Here is a 25,071-nt window from a genome sequence, read left to right on the forward strand (position 1 = left end):
TGTTAATAACCAGGTGTAGTTACCTTGAAGCATGCCGGGTGGCAGGAGATGTTGAGGTGCTCGATGGTGATCTTGGCATCGTTGCCCACCTGCTCTCCACAGTATGTACAGGCAGACGTCATGGTAGACCTAGAGGGGGGAGAGGTGTTGAGCATGGGACACAGCTCTAATCGATCAAAGCCTGTATCTACAAGTTTCCAGCCAAGGCATGACAAAATGGTATGTGTGTTGATCAAGGTTATTATAGTTTTGTGATTTAATATTTGTTTTTATTTCTATTTGTATTTTTTTTTTAAATAGAACATCCGGTTTAGTTTCAGTTAGTGTTCAGACTTGATTTACTCGTCTTTATTTAGTTTCAGTTTGATAAAAAAAATGCTATATTATTTCGTTTTAGTCAGGGCCAGTCCTTGTCGTTCTGCTGCTCTAGGAGACCAAAGAATGCAGCCCCCGCAAAACTAGAACACACCCAGTAAGCACAATGACGTTGAAAGACGTGTAAAATACGTATTTTCCGGACGTTGAAATCAAGTTCATTTTCGGTTCTGCATGAAAGTTGAATACTTCTTTTCTGGATATTTAAAATATGTATTTTCCTGATGTTGAAATCAGGCTCATTTTTGGTTCTGAATGAAAGTTGAAAAGATGTAATTTATAGATGTCTATGTTTGGGCCAGATAACGGCTGGTCCAGACCGGACAAAATCTGAACCAAAAATAGACGTCTATGATTGGTTCAGATTTTGTCTGGACCGGACAAAAAACCAATGCCCCAAAAAATATTTTCAAAAGGCATTGGTCAGCTCGTGCTTACTGAGGTATAGCCTACAGTGTTGCCTGAAACTGAATTTTATGAATGCCCATTTATGAATGGTGGGCCTACCTATGTAGTAGGCCCACCATTTGTAAAACATTGGCTTTATTAGTCCTGATTCCTGTGACTTATCAATTTGGCTATTTAAGCTCTGAATATCAGATACTCAACTTTATCAGGAGTTATCGTGAGCCTATTTGCAATGTGTTTACACAGCAGGAAATGCAGAAGTATTTTATTTTTGTCTATGATCAGCTTGTCAAAAATGTATAGATACAAACTTGAAACCACTGATCATGACAATTAAGTGAAACTCCTAGACAACAGTTGACTGTCCCATTCCATATTGTCCATTTTACTTTGACCTGTCCTGTTTTTAGAATATGTTGTTTGTTAACATGACATCGCATTTGTTTATTTGATTGGGCGCTATTTAGGTTAGGCTATTCATTTCGATCGGAGAAACCTGCATGATGTAAAAAGTGTCTCATTACATTCGTCATCCATTTTATCTCCAGCCTGTAGGCTACAGAAAAGGCCACATACTTATTCTATCATATCCTATATCTGCTACATGATTTATGTTCATTTATTTTGACGTAATGTTGGGGGAGAACCGCAGCGATGCATCTCTCCAGCAGCACCCTGGAGAAACGAGCCGGGAATGAACAAGATAAATGTTGCGCTCCTGCCTTTGACAAAGTGGGCACTGTTTATAACAGGGCGGCATCAGCGCTCACCTAAAAAGCCCATATGCCACTGGTTGAGAGAAATTGTCATTGGGTATACTTATGTTTGGTTTTATGTGTTGTTGGAGGTGCATCTTGGTCAGTTTAGCTGAGAAAATGCCGCCCTTGTCAGTCTGCCTCAACAGGCGGCCGCCTAATCCTGCCTAATGAGCAGGCCGGCCGGGGTTTTAGTGGGAGGCTAGGAGCCATGTATGTGTCACTTCCTGCCACTGGGGGCAGTAATACATAAGATGATGGGCCAGGACCATAGACTTAGATAGACATAACATCTCTGTATCTCTGTCATGATGGTGTCTGCGAGGGCATGGGCAGCACAATTGAGGCCATCTCCATCTTGAAATAGTCCATTTTCTAGTTCAAAAAGTAAAATTAATTTGCTGATCCCGCCTGATGACCCGGCTGTCACGACTCCAACCGGGTCATCAGGTCATGCCAACCGGGTCATCAGGTCATGCCAACCGGGTCATCAGGTCATGCCAACCGGGTCATCAGGTCATGCCAACCGGGTCATCAGGTCATGCCAACCGGGTCATCAGGAGGGATCAACTAATGAAGTTGGAAGTCCCGCCCAGTTGACTAAATCAACATTTAGAAAATACTCAATGGCGCAGCCCATGCTAACACTGGCTTTTGGCCACCACAGGACTCCATACAACTCCACGGCCAGGACATAGGATTGGTTAGGTTTAAATATTAAAACAATCCTAATGTGACTTGGATTTAAAGGACAAACGGCTAGACTGGCGCAAAAAATATGGTGGAAGGAAAGGCTCTTGCCAATGTTTACACCAATCCAATGCTTTTTAACTTTAGTAGTAGATGTAAGAAAATCAAGTACCTTGATATTTATCTGACAGTAAGTGAGAGAGGAAAAAACAACTAATTAAATCTTGGCACATTTGACATGATGTAATATATCATGTATCACTGACTAACCCCTTCCAATAGGTTTAATACAAACAGCTGCAAGCAACAGCAGCAAAAACATAAGCAATACAACACTTCTTCACAAATCTATACGCTCACAGCCAGCCTGTGTGTGTGTATCAGTTCACAGCCAGCCTGTGTGTGTGTGTATCAGTTCACAGCCAGCCTGTGTGTGTGTATCAGTTCACAGCCAGCCTGTGTGTGTGTGTATCAGTTCACAGCCAGCCTGTGTGTGTGTGTATCAGTTCACAGCCAGCCTGTGTGTGTGTGTATCAGTTCACAGCCAGCCTGTGTGTGTGTATCAGTTCACAGCCAGCCTGTGTGTGTGTATCAGTTCACAGCCAGCCTGTGTGTGTATCAGTTCACAGCCAGCCTGTGTGTGTATCAGTTCACAGCCAGCCTGTGTGTGTGTATCAGTTCACAGCCAGCCTGTGTGTGTGTGTATCAGTTCACAGCCAGCCTGTGTGTGTGTATCAGTTCACAGCCAGCCTGTGTGTGTGTATCAGTTCACAGCCAGCCTGTGTGTGTGTATCAGTTCACAGCCAGCCTGTGTGTGTGTATCAGTTCACAGCCAGCCTGTGTGTGTGTATCAGTTCACAGCCAGCCTGTGTGTGTATCAGTTCACAGCCAGCCTGTGTGTGTGTATCAGTTCACAGCCAGCCTGTGTGTGTGTATCAGTTCACAGCCAGCCTGTGTGTGTGTATCAGTTCACAGCCAGCCTGTGTGTGTGTATCAGTTCACAGCCAGCCTGTGTGTGTGTATCAGTTCACAGCCAGCCTGTGTGTGTGTATCAGTTCACAGCCAGCCTGTGTGTGTGTATCAGTTCACAGCCAGCCTGTGTGTGTGTATCAGTTCACAGCCAGCCTGTGTGTGTGTATCAGTTTACAGCCAGCCTGTGTGTGTGTATCAGTTTACAGCCAGCCTGTGTGTGTGTATCAGTTTACAGCCAGCCTGTGTGTGTGTATCAGTTCACAGCCAGCCTGTGTGTGTGTATCAGTTTACAGCCAGCCTGTGTGTGTGTATCAGTTCACAGCCAGCCTGTGTGTGTGTATCAGTTCACAGCCAGCCTGTGTGTGTGTATCAGTTCACAGCCAGCCTGATTGCGTGGGTGTTTTATTTTTTTCTTCTTTTCAACCAAACAAGATGTTTTGGTTTAGAAAGCTTGGGATGCAGGGGCAGAAACCAGATCCAGTCCCACAGGGCACAGCTTTGGATAAACAAACACCCTTGCCTCTGTAAACATGCCCTCCTTTACCTCTTCCAGATATTTCCACACCTCACACAAGGCATTTAATGCCCTGCCAGGTTGATCCTCCAGCTGGACAGTGACCTCAGACACAGTCTTCAATGCGAGGAAGCTATTGTTCTGATGCACTGTGGTCGAGATGCTTGCTGAATTCATTTTGCTGGGATCTTACTGGGGTCGTGCTGCTCCACGGCTGTACTCTCTGATTTGCTGAAGTACAAAAGACTCTGCTTCCCTTATCAGCGGCTTCATCTCTGTTGAGCGAAGTGCCAGAGACACTCTTGGGTCCATCAGGCAAGCTGCTGCAGGGGCTGGATTGAAGTTGGCTGCCAGAGGACTCAGTATGCATGCGAAGTGCTCACGCAGTGACTTCAGGAGGACCTGTGCCAACTGTTTTGCACCAGTAGTGACTGCAAGTGTGCCTCAAGGTTGAAAAGACACAACACCACATCAGACAGCGACTGGCTGTCAGTTTGAAGTTGGTCGGTGTGGACGGCTCCAGCAACTTCACAAGCTGCTCTAGCTTGGCCGAGTCATCCCTGTTAGCTAGTGATAGTGATGCACAAGCTAGGCCTATTTGAAACATCGGCATCTACTGGAAGCTTTTGCCCGCAAGATTCAGAAGCTCGGAAATCCCATTAGGAAAAAAAGCTTGAAAACCTTATTGGATTTTTTCACAAGGTTAAGATGAAAACCACTAAACCAAAACATCATTTGATGGTTTTTATTACATTTTTGCAGTCAAAGATAGTTTGTTTTTCAAATGTTTTTCGTTAAAAAATGTATTTCAGTTTACTAAATCGTTTTCCCAACTATAGTTTTATATTAGTTTCAGTTTTTGTTGACTATAATAACCTTGGTGTCCATACCACTTGGTGTTTGCCAATCTGAAGGAACCAGATATGCGTAAGCAATAAAGTTTGATTTGAATATGATGATGATGATCCCACTCCACCCAGCTAACCTTGTAGCTTCCTTCTGCCGTGTTGATTACACCTATCTGGGTTCCTTCAGATTTCAACAAGGGCCTAGGGGTTGTTTTCAAACTGGGGCTTGGACAAAGTATTGTTACCTGGTGTAAGAGGAGGGACTACTGTAGGAATGGCTGGTAGAACTAGACGTTACATAGTCAGGATCATTGTCTCTAGTGTTGTGCTTGGTTAGATCTGTAACGTCCACGTACTCCTTCAGATACACAAAACACCTGAGGGAGGAGAGAGAGGCAATGAAAGAGAGAGAGGCAATGAAAGAGAGAGAGGGAATGCAAGAGAGAGAGAGGCAATGAAAGAGAGAGGAGGGGTAGAGGGTCGAGAGAGACTTAATTTATTGTAACCATCACAAATAGTAACCATCACATGATAGTAACCATCACATAGTAACCATCACTACTAGGCTAATGGTTATAACTAACTGTACTTCCAAAGTTATACCCCCACATCCTTCTCATGATTCACTCACTTCTTGGACTCAGTGTCTGGTGACTTGGGTCTCTGGTTGGCAGAACTGTCCAAGGTCCTGGAGTAGGATCTAGAGCTAGAGGAAATAATACTGTATATCAGACAGTGTGTCATTATGGGGTGAAATAGAACATAGCAGAGAAATAGAATGGGACAGAAAAACACAGGACAGGCTATACTGGTATGTCTATGAGTAGTACCAGAGAGGATTGATACAGAGGACAGGCTAGCTACTATGACCCTCACAGTTTTTCCTGATTAACCTGGATGTACTATGACCCTCACAGTTTCTCCTGATTAACCTGGATGTACTATGACCCTCACAGTTTCTCCTGGATAGTCTGGATGTACTATGACCCTCACAGTTTCTCCTGATTAACCTGGATGTACTATGACCCTCACAGTTTCTCCTGATTAGCCTGGATGTACTATGACCCTCACAGTTTCTCCTGATTAACCTGGATGTACTATGACCCTCACAGTTTCTCCTGATTAACCTGGATGTACTATGACCCTCACAGTTTCTCCTGATTAACCTGGATGTACTATGACCCTCACAGTTTCTCCTGATTAACCTGGATGTACTATGACCCTCACAGTTTCTCCTGATTAACCTGGATGTACTATGACCCTCACAGTTTCTCCTGGATAGTCTGGATGTACTATGACCCTCACAGTCTCTCCTGATTAACCTGGATGTACCGTGACCCTCACAGTTTCTCCTGGATAACCTGGATGTACCATGACCCTCACAGTTTCTCCTGGATAACCTGTATGTACTATGACCCTCACAGTTTCTCCTGATTAACCTGGATGTACTATGACCCTCACAGTTTCTCCTGGATAACCTGATGTACTATGACCCTCACAGTTTCTCCTGATTAACCTGTATGTACCTTGACCCTCAGTTTCTCCTGGATAACCTGGATGTACTATGACCCTCACAGTTTCTCCTGGATAACCTGGATGTACTATGACCCTCACAGTTTCTCCTGGATAACCTGGATGTACTATGACCCTCACAGTTTCTCCTGGATAACCTGGATGTACTATGACCCTCACAGTTTCTCCAGGATAACCTGGATGTACCATGACCCTCACAGTTTCTCCTGGATAACCTGGATGTACCATGACCCTCACAGTTTCTCCTGGATAACCTGGATGTACTATGACCCTCACAGTTTCTCCTGATTAACCTGGATGTACTATGACCCTCTTCTTTCTCTTCTTCTCTTCTCTTCTTCTTCTTCTTCTTCTAACTTGTCACTTCTTCTTTTTCTTCTTCTAACTTGTCACTTCTTCTTCTTCTAACTTGTCACTTCTTCTAAATTGTCACTTCTTTTTCTTCTACTAACTTGGGGATTCGCTTTCTCTGGCTGCTCTACTGGCTAAGAAAGGTGTGGTCTGAAACTTCTTCACTATATTGTTACCTTCCCTGACGACCTCTCCTCTCCTCCCATTTTAGTCATACTGCAGTTAACCATTACCTCACTCACTCTTCCATCTCTCATTCTCAGTCTCTCTCTCATTATCACTCTCTCTGGTATTTTTCCCTCTCTCTCCTTCCTCTCTCTCTCTCTGACATGCTTCTAACATTATGTTAGTCAATGATTAAAGACATTGTGTTGTAGTATAAAGACGTCAATAGGACTAAATAGTCCTATAGGGGTTGTCATATAGTATAGGTACATACCTGTCCTCCTTCTCTTTATAGACAGTTGGTGCACTCCATCTATCCCATGGTGAATCACTGTCAGATGACCTACAACACACATCATTAAGACATCATACATACCACTCCCATAGGAAGACACAGTAACATCATGTACTTATGTAAGGAGATCAGTGAACTAGAGATGAAAGGAAAAGTGGTAACGGGTATATATCTGACCTATAACCTATATACAGCATCAACCGCTAAGCCTGTGTTCTGGTTCACTGGGCTGAGGGTGTTACTAATGGAGGATATAGACAGAGGCTGAGGGTGTTACTAATGGAGGATATAGACAGAGGCTGAGGGTGTTACTAATGGAGGTTATACTGTAGACAGAGGCTGTTACTAATGGAGGATATAGACAGAGGCTGAGGGTGTTACTAATGGAGGATATAGACAGAGGCTGAGGGTGTTACTAATGGAGGATATAGACAGAGGCTGAGGCTGTTACTAATGGAGGATATAGACAGAGGCTGAGGGTGTTACTAATGGAGGATATAGACAGAGGCTGAGGGTCTTACTAATGGAGGATATAGACAGAGGCTGAGGGTGTTACTAATGGAGGATATAGACAGAGGCTGAGGGTGTTACTAATGGAGGATATAGACAGAGGCTGAGGGTGTTACTAATGGAGGATACAGACAGACAGACAGACAGACAGACAGACAGACAGACAGACAGACAGACAGACAGACAGACAGACAGACAGACAGACAGACAGACAGACAGACAGACAGACAGACAGACAGACAGACAGACAGACAGACAGACAGACAGACAGACAGACAGACAGACAGACAGACAGACAGACAGACAGACAGACAGACAGACAGACAGACAGACAGACAGACAGACAGACAGACAGACAGACAGACAGACAGACAGACAGACAGACAGACAGACAGACAGACAGACAGACAGACAGACAGACAGACAGACAGACAGACAGACAGACAGACAGACAGACAGACAGACAGACAGACAGACAGACAGACAGACAGACAGACAGACAGACAGACAGACAGACAGACAGACAGACAGACAGACAGACAGACAGACAGACAGACAGACAGACAGACAGACAGACAGACAGACAGACAGACAGACAGACAGACAGATATATATATATATATATAATCTGGAGACAGAGCTTAGTTCTACATTGGAAGAGGTAGGGATGCTGCAAATCTACACTAGTATAGGATGCACACAGTGAAAACAGACTAACATTAAAATACCTTGATTTGTTTGTGTCGATAGGGATACCGTCGTCTGCAAGTGCCTCCAACACATTTTCATTCACACTGTAAAACAGAAAACAGATTTAAACAGATCATTTAAAACTCTGACTCATGAGCAGTGTGGATACAAGTGTAAAAAAAAAAGTGTTATCCAAAACGTCAAAGAATTTACAAGCACAATGTCTCTCAGTAGACCAGTACAGTATATCTAACAGGTGGTCTCTCTCAGTAGACAGGTACAGTATATCTCACCTGGAGTCAGTACTAGGGGTCGAACTGTCAGGTGTCTAAGTGTCACATGATCTCAGAATATAAACACCTGTTCCGAAAGGCCCCAGAGTCTGCAACACCACTAAGCAAGGGGCACCACCAAGCAAGCGGCACCATGAAGACCAAGGAGCTCTCCAAATAGGTCAGGGACAAAGTTGTGGAGAAGTACAAATCAGGGTTGGGGTATAAAAAAATATCCTTAACTTTGAACATCCCACGGAGCACCATTAAATCCATTATTAAAAAATTGAAAGAATATGGCACCACAACAAACCTGCCTTTAGAGGGCCGTCCACCAAAACTCACGGACCAGGCAAGTAGGGCATTAATCAGAGAGGCAACAAAGAGACCAAAGATAACCCTGAAGGAGCTGCAAAGCTCCACAGCGGAGATTGGCGTATCTGTCCATAGGACCACTTTAAGCCGTACACTCCACAGAGCTGAGCTTTACGGAAGAGTGGCCAGAAAAAAAGCCATTGCTTAAAGAAAAAAATATGCCAACACGTTTGGTGTTTGCCAAAAGGCATGTGGGAGACTCCCCAAACATATGGAAGAAGGTACTCTGGTCAGATGAGACTAAAAGTTAGCTTTTTGGCCATCAAGGAAAACGCTATGTCTGGCGCAAACCCAACACCTCTCATCACCCCGAGAATACCATCCCCACAGTGAAGCATGGTGGTGGCAGCATCGTGCTGTGGGGATGTTTTTCATAGGCAGGGACTGGGAAACTGGTCAGAATTGAAGGAATGATGGATATCGCTTAAATACAGGGAAATTCATGAGGGAAACCTGTTTCAGTCTTCCAGAGATTTGAGACTGGGACAGAGATTCACCTTCCAGCAGAACAATGACCCTAAGCACACTGCTAAAGTAACACTCGAGTGGTGTGAGGGGTAACATTTAAATGTCTTGGAATGGCCTAGTCAAAGCCCAGACCTCAATCGAATTGAGAATCTGTGGTATGACTTAAAGATAGCTGTACACCAGCGGAACCCATCCAAGGAGCTGGGGCAGTTTTGCCTTGAAGAATGGGCAAAAATCCCAGTGGCTAAATGTGCCAAGCTCATAGACACATGCCCAAGAGACTTGCAGCTGTAATTGATGCAAAAGGTGGCTCTAAAAAATATTGACTTTGGGGGGGTGAATATTAATGCACGGTCAAGTTTTCTGTTTTGTTGTGTTATTTCTTGTTTGTTTCACAAAAAAATATATGTTGCCTCCTCAAAGTGGTAGGCATGTTGTGTAAATCAAATTATACAAATGCCCCAAAAATTATATTTTAATTCCAGGTTGCAAGGCAACAAAATAGGAAAAATGCCAAGGGGGTTGAATACTTTCGCAAGCCACTGTAGTAGTAGTAGATTTAGTAGTGGCAGGTAGTAGTAGTAGATTTAGATTTAGTAGTAGCAGGTAAAAGTAGTAGTAGTAGTAGTTGTAATATATTTAGATTTAGTAGTAGCAGGTAGTAGTAGTAGATTTAGATTTAGTAGTAGCAGGTGGTAGTAGTAGTAGTAGTAGTAGATGTTGTTGTGACAGGTAGTAGTAGTAGTTGATTTAGTAGTGGCAGATAGTAGTAGTAGATTTAGATGTAGTAGTAGATTTAGTTGTGACAGGTAGTAGTAGTAGTAGATTTAGTAGTGTCAAGTAGTAGTAGTAGTTTTAGATTTAGTAGTGGCAGGTAGTAGTAGTAGTAAATTTAGTTGTGACAGGTAGTAGTAGTAGTACTAGTAGTAGTAGTAGTAGATTTAGTAGTGGAGGTAGTAGTAGTAGTAGTAGTAGTAGTAGCAGTAGTAGATTTATTTGTGACAGGTAGCAGTAGTAGAATAGTAGTATATTTAGCAGTGGCAGGTAGTAGTGGTAGTACTAGTAGTAGTAGTAGTAGATTTAGTAGTGGAGGTAGTAGTAGTACTAGATTTAGTTGTGACTGGTAGTAGTAGTAGTAGATTTAGGAGTGGAGGTAGTAGTAGTAGTAGTAGTAGTAGATTTAGTTGTGACAGGTAGTAGTAGTAGTACTAGTAGTAGTAGTAGTAGATTTAGTAGTGGAGGTAGTAGTAGTACTAGATTTAGTTGTGAGTGATTGTAGTAGTAGTAGATTTAGGAGTGGAGGTAGTAGTAGTAGTAGTAGCAGTAGTAGATTTATTTGTGACAGGTAGCAGTAGTAGAATAGTAGTATATTTAGCAGTGGCAGGTAGTAGTGGTAGTAGATTCAGTAGTGACAGGTAGTAGTAGTAGTAGATGTAGTAGTAGATTTAGTAATGGCAGGTAGTAGAAGTAAATTTAGATTTAGTAGCGGCAGGTAGTAGTAGTAGATTTAGATTTGGTAGTGGCAGGTAGTAGTAGTATTATTAGTAGTAGATGTAGTAGTGGCAGGTAGTAGTAGCAGTAGATTTAGTAATGACAGGTAGTAGTATATTTAGTAGTGGCAGGTAATAGTAATAGTATATTTAGTAGTGGCAGGTAGTAGTAGATTTAGTAGTGACAGGTAGTAGTAGTAGTATATTTAGTAGTGGCAGGTAATAGTAATAGTAGATTTAGTAGTGACAGGTAGTAGTAGATTTAGTAGTGACAGGTAATAGTAATAGTAGATTTAGTAGTGACAGGTAGTAGTAGATTTAGTAGTGACAGGTAGTAGTAGCAGTATATTTAGTAGTGGCAGGTAATAGTAATAGTAGATTTAGTAGTGACAGGTAGTAGTAGATTTAGTAGTGACAGGTAGTAGTAGTAGTATATTTAGTAGTGGCAGGTAATAGTAATAGTAGATTTAGTAGTGACAGGTAGTAGTAGATTTAGTAGTGACAGGTAGTAGTAGTAGTAGTAGATTTAGTAGTGTCAAGTAGTAGTAGATTTAGATTTAGTAGTGACAGGTAGCAGTAGATTTAGTAGTGGCAGATAGTAGTAGTCGATTTAGTAGTAGTAGTAGTAGTAGTAGATTTAGTACATTTACATTTAAGTCATTTAGCAGACGCTCTTATCCAGAGCGACTTAGAAATTGGTGCATTCACCTTATAGTAGTAGTAGATTTAGTAGTGGCAGGTAGCAGTAGATTTAGTAGTGGCAGATAGTAGTAGTAGTCGATTTGGATTTAGTAGTAGCAGGTAGTAGTAGTAGTAGATTTAGTAGTAGTAGTAGATTTAGTAGTAGCAGGTAGTAGTAGTAGTCGATTTAGATTTAGTAGTAGCAGGTAGTAGTAGTAGTAGATTTAGTAGTAGTAGTAGATTTAGTAGTGGCAGGTAGTAGAGGTAAGAGGTTAGCGGGAGAGGGTAGAGGCTATGGGGAGAAGGTAGAGGCCATGGGGAGAGGGTAGAGGCCATGGGGAGAGGGTAGAGGCCATGGGGAGAGGGTAGAGGCTATGGGGAGAGGGTAGAGGCCATGGGGAGAGGGTAGAGGCTATGGGGAGAGGGAAGAGGCTAGGGGGAGAGGGTAGAGACTATGGGGAGAGGGTAGAGGCTATGGGGAGAGGGTAGAGGCTATGGGGAGAGGGTAGAGGCTAGGGGGAGAGTGTAGAGGCTAGGGGGAGAGGGTATAGGCTAGGGGGAGAGGGAAGAGGCTAGGGGGAGAGGGAAGAGGCTAGGGGGAGAGGGTAGAGACTATGGGGAGAGGGTAGAGGCTATGGGGAGAGTGTAGAGGTTAGAGGCTAGGGGGAGAGACTGAGCATGAGGGAGAGACAACCAGAGACACAGTTGGTCAGTAAGTTTCCCCCTAACCACTGGTCCATCAGAACCAGAGACACAGTTGCACTGTGATGTATGGAGGAATGAATTAGTGTCTTATATAAGGGGTCTCCTCTCTTCCCACCTGTCTGATCCACTGAGAAGCTCCTGACTCCAAGATCCTGGGCTGGGAGGGATGGGCTTTACCAACTCCTCTTCTAGACTACACAGAGGAGAGGAGAGTTGAAATATAATTACAAGGCTTATAGTGTGACATGATACATTGTCGTATTAAATCATTTTATTTGTAAAGAAATTAAAAAAAAAAATGTTGGAACAAACCCGTTAGTGAGAGAGAGGAGATCATCAACCATGAGCTGAGGGATTGGCTCACCATGCAATCTGCAGACAAGACAGAGAGGACTTGAATAGCAGAGCACAACGGTTTACATCTAACAGACTATTATAGCAGCAGCTAACATACTATTATAGCAGCAGGTAACAGACTGTTATAGCAGCAGCTAACAGACTATTATAGCAGCAGGTAACAGACCATTATAGCAGCAGGTAACAGACCATTATAGCAGCAGGTAACAGACTGTTATAGCAGCAGCTAACAGACTATTATAGCAGCAGCTAACAGACTATTATAGCAGCAGCTAACAGACTATTATAGCAGCAACTAACAGACTGTTATAGCAGCAGGTAACAGACTGTTATAGCAGCAGCTAACAGACTATTATAGCAGCAGGTAACAGACTGTTATAGCAGCAGCTAACAGACCATTATAGCAGCAGGTAACAGACTGTTATAGCAGCAGCTAACAGACTATTATAGCAGCAACTAACAGACTGTTATAGCAGCAGGTAACAGACTATTATAGCAGCAGCTAACAGACTATTATAGCAGCAGCTAACAGATTGTTATAGCAGCAGGTAACAGACCATTATAGCAGCAGGTAACAGACTATTATAGCAGCAGCTAACAGACCATTATAGCAGCAACTAACATACCATTATAGCAGCAGCTAACAGATTGTTATAGCAGCAGGTAACAGACCATTATAGCAGCAGGTAACAGACCATTATAGCAGCAGGTAACAGACTGTTATAGCAGCAGCTAACATACTATTATAGCAGCACATAACAGACTATTATAGCAGCAGCTAACATACTATTATAGCAGCAACTAACATACTATTATAGCAGCAACTAACAGACCATTATAGCAGCACATAACAGACTGTTATAGTAACAGATAACAGGCTATTATAGCAGCAGCTGGCTAGCCATCACACTGCACAACAACTGTGTAAAACCACATTTAATTCTGTATCAAAAGTTGTTTGATCACTTCCTCTTGTGGCTCTATTTAAGGAACTTCACCAGCAGGATTGTGTTTTAATATTCACTGAGTGTACAAAACATTAAGAACACCTGCTCTTTCCATGACATAGACTGACCAGGTGCATCCAGCTGAAAGCTATGATCCTTATTGATGTCACTTGTTAAATCCACTTCAATCCGTGTCGATGAAGGGGAGGAGACGGGTTAAAGAAAGATTTTTAAGTCTTCAGACAATTGAGACATGGATTGTGTATGTGTGCCATTCAGAGGGAGAATGGGCAATACACAATATTTAAATGCCTTTGAACGGAGTATGGTAGTAGGTGCCAGGTTCCACCAGTTTGTGTCAAGAACTGCAACGCTGCTGGGTTTTTCACACTGTCACGCCTTGACCGTAGATTGCTTTGTATGGTTCTATTTTTAGTTTGGTCAGGGTGTGATGTGGGTTGGTGATTATTTTCTGTTTAGTGTTTTTCGTCACCTTACAAGACTGTTCGTTTGTCGTTTTTGTTGTTTTGTTCAGTGTTCAGTTGTTTATTAAAAATTTAAACACTTACCACGCTGCACCTTGGTCCTCCTCTTTCTCCAGACGTCAATCGTTACACACACTTAACAGTTTCACGCGTGATTCAAGAATGGTCCACCGCCCAAAGGACATCCAGCCAACTTGACACAACTGTGGGAAGCATTGGAGTCAACATGGGGCAGCATCCTTGTGGAACGCTTTCAACACCTTGTATTGTCCATGCCCCAATGAATTGAGGCTGTTCTGAGGGGGGTGCAACTCAATATTAGGAAGGTGCTCCTCATGTTTTGTTCACTCAGTGTAGAAGTACAGAATGACCGTTGACACCAGGGGTGTATTCACTAGACACCAAACGGAAGCAAACGGCTGAAACTGGGAGGGACTAACCTGAAGGTGTTCAATAAACACTAGTTTTCATTGCAAAACATTTTGGTACGGTTTGGTACGGTGTGCCCTAATGAATACACGTCGTTAGTAACCTACTGTAACCGGTTTCATATCACCCACTGTGGCGTGAATGAGGAAGTGTGTCTCTGTGGTTTCCTACCTGTCCTCTGGCTCTGCTGTCTCTGTCCATACTGGGTCAGGGACTCTGGAGCTATGGGGGACGGGAGATACACTTTGTGTTATTGGACTACAGCTATATGGGATCAAACTGTACAACTGACTAATGGAGGTTCTCTAAAGACAATGGGGTGGACCAACTTTAATAGTCTCACCCAGAGCCCTACCCATAACGTAAATAAAATGGGCTGGTCTCAACACTACACACACTGTGGTGCAACATATCTGATCATTGTTTGGTCAATACATCCAAATGTTTCTGTCTATACTTATTCAAATGAATATATACAGTAATGAATCAATACTGTACCTGGATAAACGTGTGTCGAAGGAGATGAGTGTGTCAGACAGGGCTGTCAGAGTGTCCACTGGGGCAGGATCTGTCTTCACTGGTTTGTATGGGACAGGGGACACTGGGGAAACTACTTTCAGCAGGACACTACTCTCTGGGGACAGCTCAGTGGCCACTTTGGTACGCCCTGGCTTCATGCTCTCATAAGGGTCAATCCCTGCTGGGGTGTCAACTATGACGGGGGTTGAAAGGTGGACGTCTTTCACACATACATGGATGCCCTCCACAGATACAGAAGAGACGTCTTTCACACATACAGAAGGGAAGTCTTTCACAGATACAGGAGAGACGTCTTTCACACATACAGGAGAGACATCTTTCACAGATACAGGAGAGACATCTTTCACCAATACAGGAGAGACGTCTTTCACACATACAGGAGAGACGTCTTTCACACATACAGGAGAGACGTCTTTCACACATACAGGAGAGACATCTTTCACACATACAGGAGGGACGCCTTTCACAGATGGTGCAGCTGGTTCTTTGGGGACAGAGGGAGTCTCAGTGAAGACAGAGTCATCATTGCCTGTGATCACCACCCTTTAGACACACAAGAAACAACATGTCAGAAAAACAAAACATCTCCCGTCAAGCCTTTCCTTTCAGACAAGATCATCATTTCCCATTCGGGACAAAACAAGACAGGACGGTTCTTTGACAGGCATCAATTACCTTTTAGCCACAAAAGATGGAGCATCTGTGGTCAGGGAGGTTTCTGTTGTTTTTTTAGTACAACTGTCAGGTGAACAGGAGAACAGGAGATAAGACACAAACAGAGGAATAGAGAGATGGAGAGAGAGAAAGAAAGAAAGGGACAGAGCGAGCGAGCGAGAGAAAAAGAGAGAGAGAGAGAGAGAGAGAGAGAGAGAGAGAGAGAAAGAAAGAAAGACAGAAAGAAAGAGAGAGAGAGAAAGAGAGAAAGGGAGAGAGAGAAAAATAGAGAGAAAGAAAGAAAGAGAGAGAGAAAGGGAAAGAGAGAGGTACATACTCATATTTATTGGCGGCTGAGAGGACATAGGAGCGTTGTCTGACTGAAGAGGTCTTGAGCACGTTCACGGCTGCTTCCTCCCTGATGGACAGATGGAGAGAGAATGAGGGAGTCAGGGAGGAAAGGGAGAAAGAGAGATAATTACTTGATACATTGGAAATTATTTACAAAAATAGAGAGCAAACTAGAATGCTATTTGGCCCTGAGCAGAGAGTACACAGTGGCAGAACACCTGACCACTGTGACTGACCCAAACTTAAGGAAAGCTTTGACTATGTACAGACTCAGTGAGCATAGCCTTGCTATTGAGAAAGGTCGCTGTAGGCAGACCTGGCTCTCAAGAGAAGACAGGCTATGTGCACACTGCCCACAAAATGAGGTGGAAACTGAGCTGCACTTCCTAACCTCCTGCCAAATGTATGACCATATTAGAGACACATATTTCCCTCAGATTACACAGACTAACAAAGAATTCTAAAAACAAATCCAATTTTGATAAACTCCCATATCTATTAGGTGAAATAACAGTGTACAATCACAGCAGCAAGATGTGTGACCTGTAGCCACAAGAAAAGGTCAACCAGTGAAGAACAAACACCACTGTAAATACAACCCATATTTATGTTGATTTATTTTCCCTTTTGTACTTTAATTATTTGCACATCATTACAACACTGTATAATATGACATAATATGACATTCAACATGTGAGTGTAATGTTTACTATACATTTTTTATGGTTTATTTCACTTTTGTTTATTATCTATTTCACTTGCTTTGGCAATGTTAACACATGTTTCCCATGCCAATAAAGCCCCTTGAATTGAATTGAGAAAGAGAGACAGAGAGACACCGAGAGAGAGACAAAGAGATAGAGAGACAAACACAGAGAGACAAAGAGAGAGACAAAGAGACAGAGAGAGAAACACAGAGAGACAAAGAGACAGAGAGAGAGAGAGAGAGACAGAGAGAAACAAAGAGAGAGACAAATATACAGAGAAAGAGAGACAGAGAGAGAGATAGACATAGAGAGACACAGAGAGATACCAGAAAGACAGAGACAGAGAGAGAGAAGAAAGAGAGTACGTGTTTTTCCTTGACTATTTTCTGAGGTAAAATAAGAGTTTTGTAGGCTGCATCTGAAATGGCACCCTATTCCCTATATATGGCCCTATACAGTATAGGGCCCTGGTCAAAAGTAGACCTCTATAAAGGGAATAGGGTGCATTTTGGGATGCACTTTTTGTGTCTCTCACCGTTTGTCCTTCTCCTCTGGAGAAAGCTGGTCCTCAGTTTGAACTGGGAGGTTTGAGGTGGGACGCACTGTGTGAGGAGCTCTGGAGAGAAGGACACACACACATACAGTACTTATCAAACACATTCCCTTAAGTCACTACAGTTATCTCTGATAATCCTTTACCACACACAGCGGCACACACTCAAACACATTCATTGAGTTTACTCATATGAATTGTATAAGGTTTACATTCTCTTGTAGCTTTCTGAAGGCCTCTTGGTGAAGCTGGATGTTGACCCACTGCAAATAGAAAGACACCATGTAATCAAGCCATCTAACAGGGCATTGGCTGTCTAAATGATAGACTGAGTACACAGAATAGACTCTACTCTATTTAATAGAGTCCCTGCTGCCAGTAGAGCTGTGACATTACCGCTGCCAGTAGAGCTGTGACATTACCGCTGCCAGTAGAGCTCTGACAGTACTGCTGCCAGTAGAGCTGTGACAGTACCGCTGCCAGTAGAGCTGTGACATTACCGCTGCCAGTAGAGCTGTGACATTACCGCTGCCAGTTAGAGCTCTGACATTACCGCTGCCAGTTAGAGCTCTGACATTACCGCTGCCAGTTAGAGCTGTGACATTACCGCTGCCAGTAGAGCTGTGACATTACCGCTGCCAGTAGAGCTCTGACATTACCGCTGCCAGTAGAGCTCTGACATTACCGCTGCCAGTAGAGCTGTGACATTACCGCTGCCAGTAGAGCTGTGACATTACCGCTGCAAGTAGAGCTGTGACATTACCACTGCCAGTAGAGCTGTGACATTACCGCTGCCAGTAGAGCTCTGACATTACCGCTGCCAGTAGAGCTCTGACATTACCGCTGCCAGTAGAGCTCTGACATTACCGCTGCTGTCACGTTCCTGACCTATTTCTGTTAGTTTGTTGTATGTGTTAGTTGGTCAGGACGTGAGTTTGGGTGGGCATTCTATGTTTTCTGTTTCTATGTTGGTTTAAGGGTTGCCTGGTATGGCTCTTAATTAGAGGCAGGTGTTTGGCGTTCCTCTAATTAAGAGTCATATTTAGGTAGGTTGTTTCACAGTGTTCGTTGTGGGTGGTTGTCTCCTGTGTCAGTGTTTGTCGCACCATACGGGACTGTTCAGTTTGTTTGTTCATCGTCATTTATGTGTAGGCTATTTTCCCTGTTCGTGCGTTCTTTGTGTTTATGTGAGTTCGTTGTCCAGGTCTGTCTACACCGTTTGTTGTTTTGTTAGTTTTAGTCAAGTTCGTGTTTTCGTGTTTTCTTTAATAAATTATGTGTTCACAACCCGCTGCGCCTTGGTTCCATCACTACTCCTCCTTTTCGGTTGAAGAGGAGGAGGACCACCGTTACAGAACCACCCACCTAAATGAAGCCAGAACCAAGCAGCGGTGTAATAGGAGGAAGGGACAGCGCAAGAAGGAGGAATGGACATGGGAGGATGTATTGGACGGTAAAGGTTGCTACACATGGGAGGAGATCCTGGCTGGAAGGGATCGCCTCCCATGGGAACAGCTGGAGGCACTGAGGAGAGCAGAGGCAACCGGAGAAGGGAACCAGAGTTATGAGGGGACGCGTCTAGCACGGAAGCCCGAAAAGCCCGTGAGTACCACCCAAAAATTTCTTGGGAGGGGGGGGCTAATAGGTAGTGGGTCAAGGGCAGGTAGGAGACCTGCGCCCACTTACCAGGCTAACCGTGGAGAGCGGGAGTACGGGCAGACACCGTGTTACGCAGTAGAGCGCACGGTGTCCCCTGTACGTGTGCATAGCCCAGTGCGGGTTATTCCACCTCCCCGCACTGGTAGGGCTAGATTGGGCATTGAGCCAAATGTCATGAAGCCGGCCCTACATATCTGGCCACCAGTACGTCTCCTTGGGCCGGCTTACATGGCACCAGCCTTACACATGGTGTCCCCGGTTCGCCTACATAGCCCGGTGCGGGTTATTCCACCTCCCCGCACTGGTCGGGCGACGGGGAGCATTCAACCAGGTAAGGTTGGGCAGGCTCGGTGCTCAAGGGAGCCAGTACGCCTGCATGGTCCGGTATTTCCGGCACTACCTCCCCGCCCCAGCCCAGTACCACCAGTGCCTACACCACGCACCAGGCTTCCAGTGCGTTTCCAGAGCCCTGTTCCTCCTCCACGCACTCTCTCTATGGTGCGTGTCTCCAGCCCGGTGCCTCCAGTTCTGGCACCACGCACCAGGCCTACAGTGCGTCTCAGCCGGCCAGAGTCTGCCGTCTGCCCAACGGCGCATGAACTGCCTGTCTGCCATGAGCCTGCAAAGCTGCCCATCTGCCATGAGCCTGCAAAGCTGCCCGTCTGCCATGAGCCTACAGAGCCTTCCGCCAGACAGGAGCAGCCTGAGCCTTCCGCCAGACAGGAGCAGTCTGAGCCATCCGTCTCCGCAGCGCCATCTGAGCCATCCGTCTCCGCAGCGCCGTCTGAGCCATCCGTCTCCCCAGCGCCGTCTGAGCCATCCGTCTCCCCAGCGCCGTCTGAGCCATCCGTCTGTCCCGAGCCATTAGAGCCACCCGTCTGTTCCGAGCCGTCAGAGCCGATAGTCAGTCAGGAGCCGCTAGAGCCAGTCGTCAGTCAGGATCTGCCAGAGCCGCCAACCAGACAGGATCTGCCAGAGCCGCCAACCAGACAGGATCTGCCAGAGCCGCCAACCAGACAGGATCTGCCAGAGCCGTCAGTGAGCCGTCAGCCAGCCATGAGCGTCCAGAGCCGTCAGCCAGCCATGAGCGTCCAGAGCCGTCAGCCAGCCATGAGCGTCCAGAGCCGTCAGCCAGCCATGAGCGTCCAGAGCCGTCAGCCAGCCATGAGCGTCCAGAGCCGTCAGCCAGCCATGAGCATCCAGAGCCGTCAGCCAGCCATGAGCGTCCAGAGCCGTCAGCCAGCCATGAGCGTCCAGAGCCGTCAGCCAGCCATGAGCGTCCAGAGCCGTCAGCCAGCCATGAGCGTCCAGAGCCGTCAGCCAGCCATGAGCGTCCAGAGCCGTCAGCCAGTCATGAGCTGTCCCTCAGCCCAGAGCGGCTATTTATCCAGAACTGCCCCTCAGTCCAGAGCTGTCTCTCTGTCCGGAGCTGCCTTTCAGTTCGGAGTTGCCCCTCTATCCTGAGCTACCTCTCTATCCTGAGCTACCTCTCTATCCTGAGCTATCCCTCTGTCCTGAGCTATCCCTCTGTCCTGAGATATCCCTCTGTCCTGAGCTATCCCTCTGTCCTGAGCTATCCCTCTGTCCTGAGCTATCCCTCTGTCCCGGTGCTGCCCCTTGTGTCGATGTTACCCAAAAGATTAAGTGGGGGTAATATGAGGGTGGTCATTTGTAGGGGGAGAGGTAAGCTGGGATTGACTATGGTGGGGTGGGGACCTCGCCCTGAGCCTGAGCCACCATCGTGGTCAGATGCCCACCCAGACCCTCCCCTAGACTTTGTGCTGTTGCGCCCGGAGTTCGCACCTTATGGGGGGGGTTATGTCACGTTCCTGACCTATTTCTGTTAGTTTGTTGTATGTGTTAGTTGGTCAGGACGTGAGTTTGGGTGGGCAGTCTATGTTTTCTGTTTCTATGTTGGTTTAAGGGTTGCCTGGTATGGCTCTTAATTAGAGGCAGGTGTTTGGCGTTCCTCTAATTAAGAGTCATATTTAGGTAGGTTGTTTCACAGTGTTCGTTGTGGGTGGTTGTCTCCTGTGTCAGTGTTTGTCGCACCATACGGGACTGTTCGGTTTGTTTGTTCATCGTCATTTATGTGTAGGCTATTTTCCCTGTTCGTGCGTTTTTCGTGTTTATGTGAGTTCGTCGTCCAGGTCTGTCTACACCGTTTGTTGTTTTGTTATTTTTAGTCAAGTTCGTGTTTTCGTGTTTTCTTTAATAAATTATGTGTTCACAACCCGCTGCGCCTTGGTTCCATCACTACTCCTCCTTTTCGGTTGAAGAGGAGGAGGACCACCGTTACAGCTGCCAGTTAGAGCTGTGACATTACCGCTGCCAGTAGAGCTGTGACATTACCGCTGCCAGTAGAGCTGTGACAGTACTTTATTTACCTAAAGCCATTGGATGTAGATGAGTTGGCAGCAGGCTTGGTGTCTGTCTTGGTAAAAATCCCTCTGAAAAAATATATACGATTATTCACCTTTTGGATTATTCACAATTAATGAGTTTATTACATTGAATAAGCAGTTGACCAAGTGATGCAATGGTGGAGGTCTGTTTTACCTGCTGAGGTATCCTGGAGATGGTGCTCTTTATTTAGGAAAGAGAAGTTTGTGGTCAGTTTATGATGAAGAACATGTTTTGTGGTTTGTGTTTTGAGGTGTCAGTGTGTAGTGTTGAGGTGGGGGTCAGTGTGTAGTGTTGAGGTGGGGGTCAGTGTGTAGCGTTGAGGTGGGGGTCAGTGTGTAGTGTTGAGGTGGGGGTCAGTGTGTAGTGTTGAGGTCAGTGTGTAGTGTTGAGGTCAGTGTGTAGTGTTGAGGTGGGTGTGTAGTGTTGAGGTGGGTGTGTAGTGTTGAGGTGGGTGTGTAGTGTTGAGGTGGGTGTGTAGTGTTGAGGTGGGTGTGTAGTGTTGAGGTGGGTGTCAGTGTGTAGTGTTGAGGTGGGGGTGTAGTGTTGAGGTGGGGGTGTAGTGTTGAGGTGGGGGTCAGTGTGTAGTGTTGAGGTGGGGGTCAGTGTGTAGTGTTGAGGTGGGGGTCAGTGTGTAGTGTTGAGGTGGGGGTCAGTGTGTAGTGTTGAGGTGGGTGTCAGTGTGTAGTGTTGAGGTGGGGGTCAGTGTGTAATGTTGAGGTGGGGGTCAGTGTGTAGTGTTGAGGTGGGGGTGTAGTGTTGAGGTGGATGTCAGTGTGTAGTGTTGAGGTGGGTGTCAGTGTGTAGTGTTGAGGTGGGTGTGTAGTGTTGAGGTGGGTGTCAGTGTGTAGTGTTGAGGTGGGTGTCAGTGTGTAGTGTTGAGGTGGGGGTCAGTGTGTAGTGTTGAGGTGGGGGTCAGTGTGTAGTGTTGAGGTGGGTGTCAGTGTGTAGTGTTGAGGTGGGGGTCAGTGTGTAATGTTGAGGTGGGGGTCAGTGTGTAGTGTTGAGGTGGGGGTGTAGTGTTGAGGTGGATGTCAGTGTGTAGTGTTGAGGTGGGTGTCAGTGTGTAGTGTTGAGGTGGGTGTGTAGTGTTGAGGTGGGTGTCAGTGTGTAGTGTTGAGGTGGGTGTCAGTGTGTAGTGTTGAGGTGGGTGTCAGTGTGTAGTGTTGAGGTGGGGGTCAGTGGGTAGTGTTGAGGTGGGTGTCAGTGTGTAGTGTTGAGGTGAGTGTGTAGTGTTGAGGTGGGTGTGTAGTGTTGAGGTGGGGGTCAGTGTGTAGTGTTGAGGTGGGTGTGTAGTGTTGAGGTGGGTGTGTAGTGTTGAGGTGGGTGTGTAGTGTTGAGGTGGGTGTGTAGTGTTGAGGTGGGTGTGTAGTGTTGAGGTGGGTGTCAGTGTGTAGTGTTGAGGTGGGTGTCAGTGTGTAGTGTTGAGGTGGGTGTCAGTGTGTAGTGTTGAGGTGGGTGTGTAGTGTTGAGGTGGGTGTCAGTGTGTAGTGTTGAGGTGGGTGTCAGTGTGTAGTGTTGAGGTGGGTGTCAGTGTGTAGTGTTGAGGTGGGTGTCAGTGTGTAGTGTTGAGGTGGGTGTCAGTGTGTAGTGTTGAGGTGGGTGTGTAGTGTTGAGGTGGGTGTCAGTGTGTAGTGTTGAGGTGGGTGTCAGTGTGTACCCGTCTTCTGCAGGTCTGGTGGGGGGGGGAGGGGTCTTGGATGTGGGAGAGGCTACAGGGCTGGTGTCTATAGGCGCTCCATTCAGTTGATTCACAACTTCTGCCATCCTGTTCAGAGAGGGAGAGGGAGAGAGAGAGAGAGAGAGAGGGAGAGGTAGAGAGAGAGAGAGGGAGGGCGTGAGAGTAGGGAGAGACATTGAATACGGTCCATATGAGTGGAACCTCATCCCCAGTGTTAACTGATACCATGTAGAGAGATCTGGCTGGTAAACTAGACTAATGTGACTAACTTCATTCGACTGACTGACTGACTGACTAACTTCATTCGACTGACTGACTGACTAACTTCATTCGACTGACTGACTGACTGACTGACTAACTTCATTCGACTGACTGACTGACTAACTTCATTCGACTGACTGACTGACTGACTGACTGACTGACTGACTGACTGACTAACTTCATTCGACTGACTGACTGACTGACTTCATTCGACTGACTGACTGACTGACTGACTGACTGACTGTCTTACCATGGTTTCTCCTCCTCTGTTTCAGACTGGGGTTCACTGAGTCTCTGCATCCAGCTGCCATCTCCCTTCAGCTTGGTCCGAACCTTAGTGGTCTTCAACACTGATGCTCTTTCCCCCTCTGAAACACACACAGTACACACGTTAGACAGAAACACACACACACACACACGCACACACACACACACACATACACTAGACAGAAACACACACACACACGTGCACAAATGCACATAATGAAACAATCACACACACACATGCACGCACCATCTGAATAAGAGAAAACAGCGTAATGATACATACTTCACACTGATCCCACCGCAGGAATGGATGGAACTATGGTGCAATAAACATGGTATCCATCACCTCATCCCCTTGGTATGGACCTACTACCACACCTTACAATGGTAGGAAACACACTATCACACACTCATCCTACTGAAATCAGCTCAGTCAGTAAACCTGTCAACTCACCTTTTGACATAGTCGGGTCCTTTGTAATCTGGTTCCTATGATTCCTCCGCTGGCTCCCAATCTGGTTCCTATGATTCCTCCGCTGGCTCCCAATCTGGTTCCTATGATTCCTCCGCTGACTCCCAATCTGGTTCCTATGATTCGTCCGCTGGCTCCCAATCTGGTTCCTATGATTCCTCTGTTGACTCCCAATCTGGTTCCTATGATTCCTCCGCTGGCTCCCAATCTGGTTCCTATGATTCCTCCACTGGCTCCCAATCTGGTTCCTATGATTCCTCCACTGGCTCCCTGAGTACCACAGACAGCAATACAGACACAGGTTAGTAAGAAAGGATGGGTCCAGAAACAAGCCCTAGTCTCTGTCCCACTTGGTCCTTGTGTACATTTGATAAGATTGGACCTCTTGGTGTACAGTAATGGTATAGGTGTTGGACTGACACACTCAGGGTTGCAGGTTAGAGGGTCACAGATGTGAGGCCCATTCGGGGTACCCCTCTAGTTTGTTCTAGAACTGTTAAGTCTCTGTCAAAAGCAGGGTTGGCAGTTTCCCTCTCCTCCTGTAAGGAACAGGAACATGTGATAGACATTCCACAGTCATCCTTTAAATATGCAGGTGAGCCTGTCCTACCACTTTCTGCCAAACGATCAAACATACACTCTGTCAGCCAAAGAGAGATGGACACACACACATACACACGCATGCACACACAAACGCACACACACACACACACACACACACACAAACTGGAGCAAACATAATTCCTCAACTCATGGTTTTAGAAGTAGGGTCTGAGATGTTAATTAAAACCTGGTCTGCTTGCTTTTTCTCACAAATAGTATATTTAAATATTCAATGAAGTGGTTTGATAGAAATGAAAGACAAATATATTACACAATTCACAGGTGTCTTTCTCTTATCCCTAATCAAACACAGGTGTCTTTCTCTTATCCCTAATCAAACACAGGTGTCTTTCTCTTATCCCTAATCAAACAGGTGTCTTTCTCTCATCCCTAATCAAACACAGGTGTCTTTCTCTCATCCCTAATCAAAAACAGGTGTCTTTCTCTTATCCCTAATCAAACACAGGTGTCTTTCTCTTATCCCTAATCAAACACAGGTGTCTTTCTCTTATCCCTAATCAAACACAGGTGTCTTTCTCTCATCCCTAATCAAACAGGTGTCTTTCTCTTATCCCTAATCAAACACAGGTGTCTTTCTCTTATCC

General features: G+C 45.5%; 1 protein-coding gene across 1 annotated transcript in view; it reads right to left on the reverse strand.

The window, feature by feature from the left end:
* The window catches only part of LOC129858428 (zinc finger protein 185-like), a 28,490-nt gene that overhangs the window by 1,331 nt on the left and 2,088 nt on the right, over window positions 1-25,071 (reverse strand). The window contains exons 2-19 of the mRNA XM_055927642.1: window positions 23,846-24,133; window positions 23,375-23,492; window positions 22,843-22,950; window positions 21,339-21,365; window positions 21,167-21,229; window positions 17,333-17,383; window positions 17,103-17,183; window positions 15,847-15,927; window positions 15,531-15,593; window positions 14,814-15,398; window positions 14,487-14,537; window positions 12,410-12,469; window positions 12,213-12,290; window positions 8,145-8,210; window positions 6,886-6,954; window positions 5,194-5,268; window positions 4,808-4,939; window positions 24-129 (exon numbers count right to left, since the gene is read on the reverse strand). Coding sequence (XP_055783617.1) covers window positions 24-129; window positions 4,808-4,939; window positions 5,194-5,268; window positions 6,886-6,954; window positions 8,145-8,210; window positions 12,213-12,290; window positions 12,410-12,469; window positions 14,487-14,537; window positions 14,814-15,398; window positions 15,531-15,593; window positions 15,847-15,927; window positions 17,103-17,183; window positions 17,333-17,383; window positions 21,167-21,229; window positions 21,339-21,365; window positions 22,843-22,950; window positions 23,375-23,492; window positions 23,846-23,855 — 1,824 coding nt within the window. The 5' untranslated portion in view covers window positions 23,856-24,133. The remainder of the gene's footprint in view (window positions 1-23; window positions 130-4,807; window positions 4,940-5,193; window positions 5,269-6,885; window positions 6,955-8,144; window positions 8,211-12,212; window positions 12,291-12,409; window positions 12,470-14,486; window positions 14,538-14,813; window positions 15,399-15,530; window positions 15,594-15,846; window positions 15,928-17,102; window positions 17,184-17,332; window positions 17,384-21,166; window positions 21,230-21,338; window positions 21,366-22,842; window positions 22,951-23,374; window positions 23,493-23,845; window positions 24,134-25,071) is intronic.

The sequence above is a fragment of the Salvelinus fontinalis genome, chromosome 6 (genome assembly GCF_029448725.1).
Source record: "Salvelinus fontinalis isolate EN_2023a chromosome 6, ASM2944872v1, whole genome shotgun sequence".
NCBI classification, from domain to species: domain Eukaryota; kingdom Metazoa; phylum Chordata; class Actinopteri; order Salmoniformes; family Salmonidae; genus Salvelinus; species Salvelinus fontinalis.